The sequence below is a fragment of the Scyliorhinus torazame genome, chromosome 21, assembly GCF_047496885.1.
Source record: "Scyliorhinus torazame isolate Kashiwa2021f chromosome 21, sScyTor2.1, whole genome shotgun sequence".
NCBI lineage: Eukaryota > Metazoa > Chordata > Chondrichthyes > Carcharhiniformes > Scyliorhinidae > Scyliorhinus > Scyliorhinus torazame.
Genome location: NC_092727.1, coordinates 115,514,459 through 115,530,315, shown reverse-complemented (window position 1 = coordinate 115,530,315; position 15,857 = coordinate 115,514,459). Strand labels below are relative to the sequence as shown.

General features: G+C 41.2%; 1 protein-coding gene across 3 annotated transcripts in view; it reads right to left on the bottom strand.

Moving 5' to 3' along the window:
- Window positions 1–578: 578 nt before the first annotated feature.
- The window catches only part of LOC140398538 (ras-related protein Rab-5C), a 47,518-nt gene continuing 32,239 nt past the window's right edge, over window positions 579–15,857 (bottom strand). For 2 of the 3 annotated variants that reach the window (XM_072487320.1, XM_072487324.1), the window contains exons 2-6: window positions 14,722–14,992; window positions 8,402–8,553; window positions 5,502–5,624; window positions 5,250–5,343; window positions 579–2,216 (exon numbers count right to left, since the gene is read on the bottom strand). In XM_072487320.1, coding sequence (XP_072343421.1) covers window positions 2,101–2,216; window positions 5,250–5,343; window positions 5,502–5,624; window positions 8,402–8,553; window positions 14,722–14,887 — 651 coding nt within the window. In that variant the 5' untranslated portion in view covers window positions 14,888–14,992 and the 3' untranslated portion in view covers window positions 579–2,100. Of the gene's footprint in view, window positions 2,217–5,249; window positions 5,344–5,501; window positions 5,625–8,401; window positions 8,554–14,721; window positions 14,993–15,258; window positions 15,281–15,857 lie in introns of those variants that run through there. The other variant, XM_072487321.1, reaches the window with a different exon arrangement.

Below are 15,857 nucleotides of genomic sequence, written 5' to 3'. Positions count from 1 at the left end.
GGGGTATTCCATTTTAAATGCTCCATTGCTAAAGATCGTACATGGTTAGTGTTACCAAATGGGAAAGAGCAAGAGTTAATTTGGGATAGGCTCGTGAAGTCAGCCGATGCAAGCCATGGCTAAAGCACTAACCATAAAATTATATGGCAACATTTTCCCTTTTTGAGGAGCTCATTCTGTTGTAAAGGTTAGAGACAACACAAAGAGTGAGGAGGAGAGAGATACATGCAGATTTAGAAAGCTCAACTTATGATGATTCAATATTAAGTGTTGTCTGTGAAATCTGGTGTTCTCAGTCAGGCTCATGTCACGCAAATGTTTGGCTGAACTCTGACGCAAATCCATTAAGTGGCAGATTTCTTACAAACTTCTCCAAATGCTGAAAGTGACAAAATAACCATGACATGCTTTCTCGTGCTTCCAAGTTTTGTGCACAGACAATTCAGAGCTCACAGGTCAGTGTCCTTTCTATATTTAATCATCAAGACCTAGGTTGTATTCAGGAAACCACCTCACTTTGAACTGTGGTGGTTTTGTTTGTTGCAAGTTCGCATTACCAAAAAAGATAGATACAACCATTTTTTGAAGTTGACGAGTTTATTAGAAGTAATCAGCACTAATTTGTGGGATGTTAAACCACTAGCGCTCAGTTATCAAAATGTGCCTCAGATCCAGAATGTTAAAGGCTGTTTCCACAGTAGTGTACACAGATCCACATTTGATATCAGTAGGATACACTTGTACGAAAAATACAGATTGAGATTATGGTGCAATTATATTGCAAGGCACTAGTTGCTGGATGAGTCCTGCATTGTACTTAGCACAAGTCATCTCAGAACTAGGACTACTTACTGAAGTTAGTGAAAATGAAATCACTCACTGCTGGAGGACAAAATGAAGTTTCATTATCACTTCCAGTTTAAAAAGCCATTCTCTCACCCTTTTACATTCTAAATCTTGTCACATTAGGCATTTTATCTCAAGCTAGCTGGCAGCAAGTCTGAAGATGCTATTAACAGTACTGCACTTGAAGCATACTTTATACCAAACTTTTATAAGAATTAGTTCCACCATGTGCATTTGAAAAGTTGTCAAATTAATACTTCAATACATAAAAGATACTGTTGGTTAATTGCCACTTGTATTGCTACAAGTCTGTGACACCAAGGGAGTTGGTAATTAAAAAGTTCTATACACTCTTATTATTATGGAACAAATACAAACTGGAATTAATTGATACCTCCCTCTTATTTTTATTTGTCAAATTACAGATTTTTGTATTACAGACTGGTGTTTCTCACACACGCAAGCTCGGTCTTTCACTGCCAACAGTCACAGCGTGACTGAACAAGCTCCACAAATCAGAGCAGTGTGCAAGATTGTAATTACTGACATTAGTGACATCACATCACCTCCAAGGACATCAAAATTTACAAGTTATTGCAAACATCTGAATAGAATAGTGCATTACACTGGAAACCAAAAAGAACACTCCATGCTTTCTGAACACAAAGGAAGAACATAATAGGTATATTCGAAGGTGCTGTATGGACATAATGGTCTACTGATTTGAATATATGGTAAAAGAAAACTTACATTACAAATACAGAAATCCTTTTCAAAATTCATAATTGAGATTTGGTCAGAACGAACATTTAACCGCTGATTCCCATGTTAAATTAATATTTGTTACGTTTATTAGATGGGTTGTGTACTAGGTAAGTAGCTCTTTAGGAAGATTTTTCACAAAAAGACACCTAATCTATATATTTTTTTAAAAATCTTTTCTCTCCAGAATATTATACAAGATTGTAGAGTCTGAAAATGAAGGAATCGCCCAGAAAAAGTTGGGTCAAAATAACTGGTGCATGCATCCGCCACCGGAATTAGAAGGGAAGAGCAACGGGTTCATATTAAAAAAAAAAAAGTGATTTAAGACTTAAATTTATTGTATATGGAAAAGTGTTGGCGGATTTCCTCCCACCTGATTGGAGCGGGGCGAGGAATTAATGCATCGAACTGTCACTGTTCTTGCTGTAAGTGCGATTGGGAAATGGGGTTCCGGTTGGAGCTTTGTGAAGACATCTGCCAGTTACTAATTTAATTACTGCAGCACTGGCTCCGACTCTGTGGACTGGTCTCCTGGAGGTCCACGCCCCTGGTTCGGCCTGAGGTTCCACCCGCATTCTGAGGTTCGTTCTTCGGCAGCTTTTTGGCTGTAAAGGGGTTTTAAAAGGGGGGGAAAAAATCCATTACTGTAAATCTTTCCCCACTTATTCACAGCATAAAAATTCATTTGTGCACAATCTAGTGAGAAACTTCAGATGATCTTACTAGTGTTATGGGCCAGGGTTGCGAGAACCCCAAAGTGTATCATGGAGTTCACCTGACCCATAACTTTTACTAGATTGTGGTTTGGGGAGCACACGGCCCACTCTACAGGTGTGGTACAGCAGAAATGGAAAAGTATTTTTTAAAGCAAAACAATGTTTATTCCATGAACTCAAGTTAACCTTTTTAAAACATAGTGAATATCTCAGCAACCATTAATTCAAATACAACCCCCAAAGAATACAACACTAAGTAATCCTTTAGGCTTTCCTTTTAACATCCATAGGACTTAAAACACCTTTTACCAGAAGCACATCAGGTTAAAGTCACTATTGTTATCAGTTTTAAATCACCCGGATCGATTTACAGCCTTTAGATTAGAGAGATTCTAATACACCTTCTGGCTGTGACTGCAGGTATCCAGCTCTGAAAACAAAACTAAAACACACCCTGCAGCAAACAGCCTAAAACGAAACTAAAAAGCTGACAGACAGCCCAGCTCCACCCACTCTGACATCGCTGCAGTAATAAACACCCATTTCTTAAAGGTACTCTCACTACAGATATTTATATACGCACCCATTTATAAACACCCATTTCTTAAAAAGTACTCTCACATGACACTAGTTAACTGCCATTTACTGAGAACATGAAATGCTAATATGGAAATTGAGGCGGAAATTAATTGTGGAGGCCTCAGGAATTTTTTTTAAAAACTGCAAGTAGGCGTATTGCTTTCAGCCTTTTCTGTTCCTGCTCTGAGATTGGGAAAAACCCTTCAGATTTTCACCTCCCCCCCCCCCCCCCCCACCCATCCAAAGAGGTACCAGCGCAGCTTCTTCGCCAGGCTCTGGCTGCCCTTGCAGTCTCGTATTTTTAATGAAAGAGAGCAATTCAGTGGCCTTCTCAATGTAAATTCTTAATTTCTGTTTGGTACAGAGGTTACTTTTGTCAAGTAACTGGAGTGAGGCTTGAACCCACAACCTTTTGTCTCAGGAGGTCTCGGGAGGAGAGGACTATCAACTCAGCCAAGGCTAACACATTTGGAAAGAATACCCAGAATTAATTCACAAACTACAAGCAGCTGGTTATAAAATTCAAATTACTGATGGAATAAGATGGCCGTTGTAGTTTCCAAAATAGTGCAAAATGTGCCACAATGAGAATCAAAAATGGACATCTCCAGGTTGAGGCAGGATATAAACTTCATGCATTCAAAGTTAGACTTCCCTTCAGGCTTCCATGATTTTATTTTCCTTTAACACAAGCAAACTATATCAGGCATACCTAAAGCGTGTGAAAAAAACATTTGACTTCACTGGTTATCGGATTGTAATCCGGGCGTTCCTGGAGGAGCTTTTAATGAAAAAAATGCTACCACAAAAAATGGAATGCTTGCTATTAGCTTATTTGAAAAAAAAAAAGGCGATCTCAAGGGACAGCAACAGCAAAATCCTGTTAATAAAATAGAGCTCTGTCTTCAAATTTTTTTTCTTAGGACCCACCTTTGCCAACCGGCCAACCTTCGGGACCCATGCCGGCAGACCTTTGGGACACGCCACATTCACTTACCTTTACGGCGAAAGGGGAGCTTGCTCGGTCCTCATGTTCTCACTCCAATCAGGTTGACAGGAGGAGAGGGCATTGCGCACATCAGGTGCACTTCAGCCAGTTCCTTCGTGCCGTCTTCATCTTTGTGAGAACGGAAAATCCAATCTCACATGTAGGTCATCACGAAGGGCAATAACAAAATGCCTGTTTTAGTCAGCACTGGATACTTCTGGGAGATGCTACTCCATACTGAAGACAGCCTCATGGACTTTTTAATATGCTGTCACAGATTAGGTGCAGCAGCTGAGTCTTTTCATTTGGAGTCAGTTTTAAGTTAATAACTGATTCTGGGGTGTCAACCTCAAAAGGAATTTTAATCCTCTATTTCTCTTTCAAAATCTGAAACTTCGCTCATTCGCCAGTCCTTCCCCGTATATAACAAGCATGGGCTTTGTATCCTTATTTGCATTGGCATAATTGACAAAACTATACCTCAAGAAATCATCAAAATACTGCTTTGTTCCAGTGTTAAGTTTCCTCCTTGTAAGCTGTTCACCAGAGGTCCTGGAGCTCTGCACAGAGCCAACATTAGCACTGTTCTATCCTGCGGTGGATTCTCCTGAGCAGGTCTCTCCAGCAGGTTCAGATGAGAGATCCAGGCCACTGGGTACGTTGCCTGTGCGCGTCTCTGGCCAGATACACTGCCTGTGCGTCTCTGGTCATATCTTCCTTGTAAGAAAACAATCCATTTTCACAGTTCTCCTGCCTTGCTTGCTAGCAGCTCAAAAATGGAAGATGCTCTTCTCTGATTTTGTGCCAAAAGCACATACAGGGCGCTTGACGCCAGGTGTATGTCCAAGGCATGCTGTTCTGCTCACTGCTGCCATTTATGGTTGGAAGACTGCACACAGAAGCCAGTAGCAACCGTTGGGCCCTTTTTTCCACGATCGGGACCACCATGGGAACGCCGCGACTGATTGCTCTGTGACCATCCCTCCCGCCTGCGACCCATACTTTGCTAAATCCTGAACTAGAGGGCCATGAAAATCAGCTGGCTGAAAATTCTCGCAGAGCTACCGCCCAGTGATCGACCTGCAGCGATTGTTATCTCAATGTATTTCGAGGATGAATAAATGAGCATTAAATGCATATAAAAGTAGTTACACTTACACGTGATAAAGTAACGTTCAACTTTGCGCCAAGAATCAACAGAAGTACAAAAGGGCTGAACCAACCCAACTTCCGGAAAAAAGCAGTTGCAGAGAGGACAGCATACATACAATTGGCAAAACGAAAAAAGGACAGGAATCAGAAAACATTATTTAAGATAAAGAATCTGGCTGTGTACATCAAGAGTATTCACATACCTATGGCCATAAATATTTCATTCACATTCATTGCAGTCTTTGCTGATGTCTCCATGAAAAGCAAGCTGTTGTCTTCTGCATATGCTTGTGCTTCCTGCAAAACAAAGCAATCAGAACACTAAACTGCAGCATCCAAATGGCTGACACAACCAACATATTTAAATACAAAATAGGACTATAAGAGCTATGTTTTATATACAATGGGCAAAGGAAAGTAATTGAATGCTTAGCAATTTTGTACAAATAACATACCTGGAATTCTACAGCTCTCTTATTTGCAAGGTCAGCCTTATTACCAGCTAATGCAATCACTATATTTGGGCTGGCTTGTCGCTGCAGTTCTTTTACCCAGTTCTTGGCTCGTGCAAAGGTATCCTTTAAGTATAAATGTAAGCATAAAATTTATTATTGGAGCTGAGCTGCAGATCCACAACAGATTTCACCCAAGTGTCCAGCATACACCTGATGGCACAGTATTAGCAAAGTCACACTGGTTAATTTGAGCAGGGAATGTTAAAGAGCCTTAAAATCTCATGAACTACACAGGCTAACAATCTCTTCATTTACACAGCAGATTCAACTTATCTGCTATCCAATTGCTCAAAGTGCAAAAGCAAATCTGATTTAACGGTTTATTATTCAGGAAGAAATAAAGTCGCAACTAATTGGAAAATATTTTTCCGAGCTTTTCACTGCATTATTAAACCAGCTTCAAAGATAGATTGTGTCTGACCAAACGAGCAACTTATTCAATTGCCCTGTGGCAGCACTGGAACATTGACAAGCTCAGGTACCAAAAATGTTGGCAAATAAGGAAATCATACATTGAAAGTAAAATGTTCCAAGACTCTAAAATTGTTCTTGCAAAACAAGGGGATATGGGGGTGGGGGTCATTACAACCCAATCAAAATGTCAGGGACGAGTCTGACAGCACAGACATTCACTTATAGAAGGCCAAGTGCTTTATCATAGAATGTCACAGCACAGTAGACCTCTGGTTTAGCTCAGTGGGCTAGACAGCTGGTTTTGTGATGCAGAAAAAGGCCAGCAGCGCGAGTTCAATTCCCATACGTGCTGTTAGGTAATTTGGACATTCTGAATTCTCCCTCTGTGTACCCGAACAGGCGCCGGAATGTGGCGACTAGGGTCTTTTCACAGTAACTTCATTGCAGTGTTAATGTAAGTCTACTTGTGACAATAAAAAGATTATTCAACCCGTGTCAGCTCTCGAGAGAACTAGCAAATTGGTCCTACCTACTTTTCCCGTGGCCCTACAATTCTCCCCCCCGTCCCCGCTGAAGCTAATGTTCAAGTCCAGAAGACTTAAAAAACTCCCAGTCTGGATTCCTTGTGTCAATTTGAGATTGAGATATGGAGGAAATAATGATAAGAGAACGCTTGAAAGTTTGGCAAAGGCTCCGAATAGAGGTTAAATGCCAGAAGGGAAAGCCCATCATCTGCTATTCATTTACAAACTAGGGACGCGATCCAATTGCCATGCTGCGCCTGAAAGTCAGCTCGCTGCGGTGCTGTGTGGCAGGATCCTGCTCCCACTGCGAGTGCTGGGAAACATGCGGCTAAATACACTCGCAATGGAACTTGTTCCCAATTAGTTGAATCATGCCTCAGTTCCAAACTTGTTAGCTCAGTGGAACCCAGAAGCTAACAGGTTTTATTGGCAAGACTTAAACCAAACAACCAAAGTAATAAAACTTGATTTGCAGGAAGTATTTAATAGGATTAATGGTATACCAATTTGCACTTGAAATTTCCCCTGGTTAATGAGTTGAGAATTTGGTGTTCAAAACATTTTTACACTCTCCCCAAACTCAAGACAAATAAATTACCATTTAAGTTTATTGTGCAAATGGACACAAAACTAAACATAGAATTTGGTTTGTCTAAGGTTTAGTGCCAAGGCACACGAGTATTGCACAAAAAACCCCTACATGATTCAAGGTGGGTAGAGCACATACATAATGTTTGTGAGTCACAAAAAGGCCAGTATATAGGTACAGCAGTAATTAGGAAAGCCAATAGAATGTTATCATTTATTGTGATGGGAACGGATTACAAATATAGGGAGGTTATGCTTCAATTGTACAGGGCATTGGTAAGACCACATCTGGAGTACCCCGCACAGGATTGTCTCATTTAAGGAAAGATTAAATGCATTGGAAGCAGTTCGGAGAAGGGGTGGCACAGTGGTTAGCACTGCAGCCTCACAGCACCAGGGTTCAATTCCAGCCTTGGGTGACTGTGTGGAGTTTGACTCGATCAAAACCATTAAAATACTGAGGGGTGGGGCGGCACGTCGCACAGTGGTTAGCACTGGGACTGCGGCGCTGAGAACCCAGGTTCGAATCCCGGTCCTGGGTCACTGTCCGTGTGGAGTTTGCACATTCTCCTAGTGTCTGCATGGGTTTCACCCCCACAACCCAAAGATGTGCTGGTTAGGTGGATTGGCCACACTAAATTGCCCCTTAATTGGAAAAGAAATAATTGGGCACTCTAAATTTTATTTTAAATATACTGAGGGGTCTTAACAGGGCCGATGCGGAGAGGATATTTCTTCTTATGGGAGAATCTTGAACGAGGGGGTCAATGTTTAAAAATAAGGGATTGCTCATTTAAGAGAAACGAGAATTTATTTCTCAGAGGGTGGTGGGTCTCTGGAGCACTTCCTCAAAAGGCAGTGGAAGTGGAGTGTTTGAATATCAAGGCAAAGATTCTAAAGGGGTTACCGGGGTAGGCAGGAGTGTGGGGTTGAGGTTACAGTCAGATCAGCCATGACTTTATTGAATGACGGAGCAGGCGCGAGGGACCAAGTGGCCTATCCCGGCTCCTCATTCATAGGTGATATGCAAGGCATCACAAGGATGAACCAGTAGGCCATTTACTGTTTGCTATTTTCTGGATGTTAAAGCCTTCCATTTCTTTGACAGACACAAGGAGCCTTCAGTCATGTTAAAATGAACAGAAACCCCATTGCTGTTGCTGATGATACATACATCAATGACAATCAGGAAGTTCACAATTTCCTCCTCGAATGTTCTGTATGCACAATACACATTACTTAGAAGGAAATAGGTGTTTTGGAGGTGGGGGTGGTAGTTGCAGAACAAAAAAGCAAGCAATAGAGATTACTTACTGTGTTAGTTATGTCGTAGACCACAATGGCAGCCTGTGCTCCCCTGTAGTACATTGGTGCCAAGCTGTGATATCTCTCTTGGCCAGCAGTATCCCAAATCTCAAATTTAACTGTTGTATCATCCAAACAGACAGTCTGCGTTAGAAAGGCAGCTGAAAGCAAAATTTGATACAGGTACTCATGTCAGGAAATGAGAAAAGGCAAATTAAAATTACCACCACCATTATCTGGTCTTAACTGAAGAAAACAAAGTTCATAACCTGGTGCAGAAGAGCAAAAATATAATTTAGTTGATTGGCTCTTTAAGCCAACATTAATTGCTTTAAACGTCAACTAAGCCAGTAGTGGCATACTATTTGTCCACCACCACCTGCCCCACAGCCTCCCACCAACACCCAAGGGCAGGTCACGTGGGCTCCTGGACTACATGTAGTTGTGATCTTATTTCATAGAATTTACAGTGCAGAAGGCCACCATTCGGCCCATCGAGTCTGCACCGGCCCCTGGAAAGAGCACCCCACCCAAGGATTTGGAAGTACAATTATATTTGGAAGTACAATTCAAGAGCCAGTGTTCTCAACTCAACTAGCTGCTTAAGTGATGGCAATGAAACAAAAATTATATGGTCAATTCCCATGAACAGAAGCCTGCAATTCTATCCTTTTAAATGGAGATCCACATTCTTTGGCAACAGATCAAGTCAAATTCAGGTGAACTAAATTTAATTTTAAAAACCTGATGTTTTAGAATCAGTTTTCACTTTTTCTGTAAAAATAAATCTTGGTAATTACTGAAAAAAACTGCATACCATATTCTAGGCTGTGGGTGCATACCCAATTCTTTCCCCTTCCAAAGAAAAGACTTAAAAATAACTGAGTTTCCACTCCACGCTGATAAACAATATCGTGAGACACTACCATGTACAACTGCTGACACATTTCCCACACCAAAGACTAAAAAATTAGTGTCTGTGACAAATGCAAGCACGTTGATATTTTGAAAATGATTTAATAACTTACTGTAAGCTAAGAGGTGTAATATTGTTGTAGTTCTACATCCAAGTAACTTGAAGATCATTTGCCCAATGAATTTCCAACAATTGATTTAATTCCTTTGCTTTTTAAGTTTAACGTTATTGTACTAATCTAACTAACCCAAGCTAGATCACCTGCATACATCAAAAATCCTCACTGGTTTTCAATTTGACTCCAAAAATTCATTATACTGAAATACAGCATAATTGAATTGGTTTCAAAAAAGACTGTCTAAAGGAACCCTGATTATTTCTACTGTATTCCAGTAAAGTTTAATTTATTTTAAATCTGTTTTCTTGCGTTAAGCAAGAATACTTATTTATTATTTGTAAGCAGGCCTGGTTCGAAGAAGTTAACTGCGCACATTTGTCTGAACTATAATATTCAGTGACCTGAAGAGCAGCTGCAAATTCAGTTACTCCGGTGAACTGAAGCAATAGTGCAGCTTTATAGAAAGAAAAAAAAAGCTATTCAATATACAACTGTATATCAGCTGATCAGGCTATATTTATATTTAAGATCTGCATGGCATACACTGGAACAATGAAGGAGCAAAGTTGGTGAACTACGTTTAATTCAATGTTGGCAAAGGATTGACAAAAACAGAAAATCAACAGAATCCTGGCAGCCTTACAGGAAATGTCCCAAGTTGCATAGTTGGCAATTTTGTCAGAAGTAAACAAGGCAATTATTGTACATTTTGTTGAGCTTATGTGAAACGGTCAGCTCTATGCAGCCATGCTCAACTGAGTCAGAAGGCTATGGTGCCAATCCTCATTCGAGATTTCAGAATGTAATCTAGGCCGTCACTTTGGTGCTTTACTTGGGTCCAGCAATTGCAAGTGCTTCATTTTGGAACTATAGAATTTCTACAGTGCAGGAGGCCATTCGGCCCATCGAATTTATACCGACCATCAGAAAGAGCACCCTACCTAGGCCCATTCCCACGTCCAATCCTCGTAACCCCACTTAACTGTACATCCCAGGAAACTAAGGGGCAATTTAGTATGACAAGTACTCCTAACCTGCACATCTTTGGACTGTGGGTGGAAACCAGAGCACCTGGAGGAAACCTACACAGACACTATTTTGAAGATACTGAACTGCCCTCTCGTGGTGCAGAAGATCGCAAGGCACTGGATAAACAGTTGCGGACCTGGCAAACATTTATCCCTCAATTAATGTCACAAAAACAGATTTGTTCATTTTTCTCTGCTGTTCTGGCACAAAGTGGGTGGCAAATGTACCTACATTGTGCACACTTCAAAAACTACTTAATTGGCTGTAAAGTGCTTGGCGCACTCAGAGGATAAGACAGACAATATACAAATGCAAATTTATCCTTTTGCTAAATGCCCTTCAGTCTTAATTTGACAATTTCTCCCACTGTGCCAGTATACCAGTCTCCAAACAGCTCATCAAACTCAGAGGTAAACATTCACCCCTTGTCCGTGGCCCTGCCTCCAGCCTTTGACACAGTTGAACATATCGTTTTCCTCCAACACCTCTCCACTGTTGTCTAGCTGAATGAGACCGCTCTCACTCATCTGATTAATTGCAGCCAGGTTATCACTTACAATGGCTTCACTTCCTGCTCCTATATCATTAATGTTCCCCAAGGACCCCCTCCTATGTCTCATTTACATGTTGCCCCTCAGCATCATCCACAAACACAGCAATTTTCTCTGTGCTCTCCCATATACTCTAATGGCAGCCAGGCGCACCCCACCACCACCTCTCAACTCTTGCACTGTTGCCACATTGTCAGACTATGAATCCAACATCCAGCACTGGATGAGCAGAAATTTGGCCCCAATTAAATATCAGGAAGAATGATGTCACCATTTTGTGTCCCAGCTCCAAATTAGTTTGTCTAGCTACTGACTATTCTCCTCTCTGGCAAGTTTGAGATTACGCTAGGTTGCTTGTAACTTAAGTGTCACAGTTGACCCCCAAGATGAGCTTTCAACCTCTTTTATTCCATCTCCGAGACCAACTATTTCCACCTCCTGAATCGTTCAATTCGTCTGCTGTGAAAACCCCCTCATGCATGCCTCATTGCATCTCAACTTGACTATTCCGAAGCACTTCCGGTTGGTTTCCCAAATTCTACTCTCTGCAGACTAGAGGTAATCAAAAATTCTGCTGCAGTGTCTTAATTCATACCCTTCACTTATCACCCGTGCTTGCTGTCTTAACAGTGGTGCCAGTTAAGCAACATCTTGATTTTGAAATGCTCATCCTCGTTTCCAAATCCCTCCACTGCCTTGCCCATTACTATCTGTATTCTCCTCCCCACCCAACACTCATATCTGCTGTCCCCCAATTCTGGCCTCTGGGCATCCCCAGTTTTAATTCCTTAACCACTAGTGGTTGCACTTTCAGTTGTCTGGTCCCCAAGCTCCGAGGTACCCTCCCTACATCTCGGAGCCTCTCAATTTCCTCAAGATATTCTAGGTGTACTTCGGATCGAGCATTTGGTCATCTGACATAATATTGCCTAATATGGCTTGGTGTCATTTTTCTTTTTAAAATGTTGTGAGGTGCGTTGGATATTTTATTAAAGGCATTATACATTGTTGCATCAAATCTGTTTTCTTAAGCTACTCGTTACCTTTAGTCGGTTTGCTACAATTCATGCATAAACTTCAATCAGGTGTTACAAATTCCTTTAACGGGATGTGCATTTTTCAACGCAGTTCTGCTCCATGTAAAGTTAAGCACATCACCAATATAAAGTGTTAACAGAAGAGAAATTACATCCCCAGAAATCTAACCATTACTCAGGTGAGCACCCTCTAATTACATTCTTTAGGACATTTGTCTTTCTGGTTCTAGATCATAGAATTTACAGTGCAGAAGGAGGCCATTCGGCCCATCGAGTCTGCACTGGCTCTTGGAAAGAGCATCCTACCCAAGGTCAACACCTCCACCCTATCCCCATAACCCAGTAACCAAACCCAACACTAAGGCCAATTTTGGACACTAAGGGCAATTTATCATGGCCAATCCACCAAACCTGCACATCTTTGGACTGTGGGAGGAAACCGGAGCACCCAGAGGAAACCCATGCACAGACGGGGAGGATGTGCAGACTCCGCACAGACAGTGACCCAAGCCGGAATCGAACCTGGGACCCTGGAGCTGTGAAGCAATTGTGCTATCCACAATGCTACCGTGCTGCCCGTTCTGTTCTAAACATAGGGTTTCAAATGAACATTTGCAGTTTGCACAAATAAAAAACTTACTGTTACATTCTAGATCAAAGTTTGAAAAAGGCAGTATCGTCCAAGGAAAAGTGATGGTAGTCATTCCTTGCTCAGGGAATATTGAAGACTTATAGTCCTGGCAAACTAAAGTGGTATTTACAATGTGCTAAATCAACTGCTGTCAATCTTGCGCTTACTTACTGAAATTATACTTGTGATCATAAAAGGGAAAAGCAAGATCAAGCAGTTCTGATATGAACCAAACATATGGCACATCTTTATGGGCCATAATCAAGAACACAGCCCGTTCAACTTGAGCAGTGCCATAGAAAATTCTCATTCCTTAAATATATGGTAATTTCTAAAACTCGTTTCCAATTGTATTGACAGTGGCTATGATCCAATTAACAAAGATGGGCCCAAAGCAGTTAAGTACAAAACAGTATCGTGCTAGACCAGGTCTAACATCACACATTCATCTGCACTGCAAAGTGTCACAATCAGAAAAAGTAGCTTAAAACTGCGCTCAATAGAAAATCAAGACCCTTTGTTATTTCAGAAGATATATGTTATCCAGTTTACTTACCAGTAAACTATATGCGGGCTAACTAACCAGTTAGATCAATTAACAGTTAATCTGCTCAAATTATTTGGATTGAGGGTGGAATACTGGTCAGAACACCTGTATCTTTCGTCTCCTTCAATTGGTGCTAACAGATCTTTAACGCTAGTTTAACAGGCAGACGGAGCCTCTCTTTAATGGTTCATTTGAAGAACAATATCTCTAACAATAAATACATCACTGCACAAGTGCTACACTAGAAGCAGCTGGGAAGTCGGAATGGGGAGGCTACCCAGTAGAATGTGCACCACTAAAATGAGCCAAGCTGATAAAATTGATGTTCTGTAAGCATCTAAATACCCAGGAAAGAGCAATGCTATAATGTGCATCCCAACAACGTTTGTAAAACTAAGATGGTCCAGCCATTCAAGGATTGTTATCCTTTTTCACAAGATCCCAAGGCCGAGTATTTGGCTCAGATAAAATGAAACCTGAGAATACAGCTGTTTAGTGTTGACCTCATTAGAAGCTCATAATACAATATCAAAATCCATGCAATGTGAAACCTTCTTGATCTTGATCTGTGAAAATCAAACACACCTTAGAACTAATTATGGGGTGCACAGTGGTTAGCACAGCTGCCTCACAGCACTGAGGACTCCCAGCCCTGGGTCACTATACGTGTGGAGTTTGCACATTCTCCCCGTGTTTGCGTGAGTCTCACCCCCACAACTCAAAGATGTGCTGGGTAGGTGGATTGGCCATATCTTTTTATTAAAACAGTAAAAAATATGGATTGGCCACACTAAATTGCCCCTCAATTGGAAAAGAGGATGGGGTACTTTAAATTTTTTTAAAAAGCACTAATTAGGACTTTTCATCTTACACAATTGAAGACAACAATAATTTACTAATACAAGCTCATTCTCATTGGACAGTTTCCCATAAAGTTATTTCCAAATATTTTTGAGGGGTAAACACATCATTTAAGGTGCATTTACACTGAAAGTTATAAATACAAAGCAGTTTCAGCTTCATATTAATGTTAAGATGACAGTACAATTTCAGATTCAGGTCGGATGGTCAAAGCAGAGTGTAAAGTCAACAGTTTCACAACACTTTGACCTGACACTGCAAAAAGCAGAAATCCAGAGTGGCATCAAATGCGACTCCACAGGACCTGGACAATCAACCAAACTCAATTTGAATATTGACAACATATCCGGACTATTTTGTTCAACATATATCTTAAATCTGCAACTGGAGTAGGCAGTTCTGCTCATGCACACATTCAGGAATGCACAGAACTGTCATTTTTTAAAGGAGAGTTGAAGATGCAGCAAGGCAGAAACCAACAACATAAAGCAGGGTTGTGTCCGACTCGAACCAGAAATGCAGCTGCCAGTCTCTCCAAGTTAGGCAGCCGCTGTCTCTGCTGCAGTCCAGGTGGTTTACTATTACAACTGCAAAGTTACATCACTAAAATATTCAAAATATTAGGCACCGATCACTTACCTCCAATTGTGCTCTCCTGAAATTCATGAAACTGCCCTTTCACAAAGCGCAATACGAGGCTGGATTTCCCGACTGCCGACTCACCCAGAAGAACCAACTTAAATTGACAGATTTTGTTTCCAGCGGCTGGTCCATTGGATCGAGCCCCGCCTCCCCGACTCGTCATGGCCTAAAGTGCAGAGACTCCCAGAACAGTTCCAAGTTTCAACAGCAGAAGCAGCGTGATGTTAAGCTTCGGATCCCAAAGAGGCCGCTATCACCAAGTTCAAAACTGCAAGAGATAAAACAAATTATAATCGCATCACAGCTAAACTGTTGGTTATAGAGGCACCACCTCAAATTATAATACCCCAATGTGCAGCTGGATACATCGAAAAATAAAACTGGAGACACATACAAATCAAAAACCTACTCGCTCATTGCTGCTTCTGGGATCTGCGGTGCATTATGGTATCCAGTAATTTGCTGAGAGATGTTTTAAGACATTATATCATGCTTATAAAAATGCAAGCTATTTTAATACATTGCACCACCTACCACCTATTGGCGACACGGTGGTGCAGTGGTTAGCACTGCTGCCTCACGGCGTTGAGGACCCAGGTTCGATCCCAGCCCGGGTCACTGCCTGTGTGGAGTTTGCACGTTCTCCCCGTGTCTGCAAGGGTCTCATCCCCACAACCCAAAGATGTGCAGGCTAGGTGGATTTTTCCTTAATTGGGAAAAAAAGAATTGGGCACTTTTAATTTATTTTTAAAAAGGTTACTACCACCTGCCCATATATTCTGACCCAAATTGATTTACTATCTTGCGACAAGCACCATGAGGCAGTTCTTCAGTTCTTTAAGGCTTTGCTTCTCGAACATTTACATTTTTTTTGATTGCTAATCCAACTGCTTCTCCAATTAACACTAGATCACAAGGATCATTAAATTCTTCAGACTTTACTTGCTTCAGTCGGTATTAGTCAGGATTGTAAAAATCAATTGAGAAATGGTGACTGTTGGGATGGGCAGTAAGCACTGTACTGCCATGATAATGTAACATGCCATCTACAGGACGATCTTTTAATCTTCCAAGGGTCAGAGATAGGCACTGTACATTAAAATGGAAAAACAATTGCTGCAAGGGAAACTAAT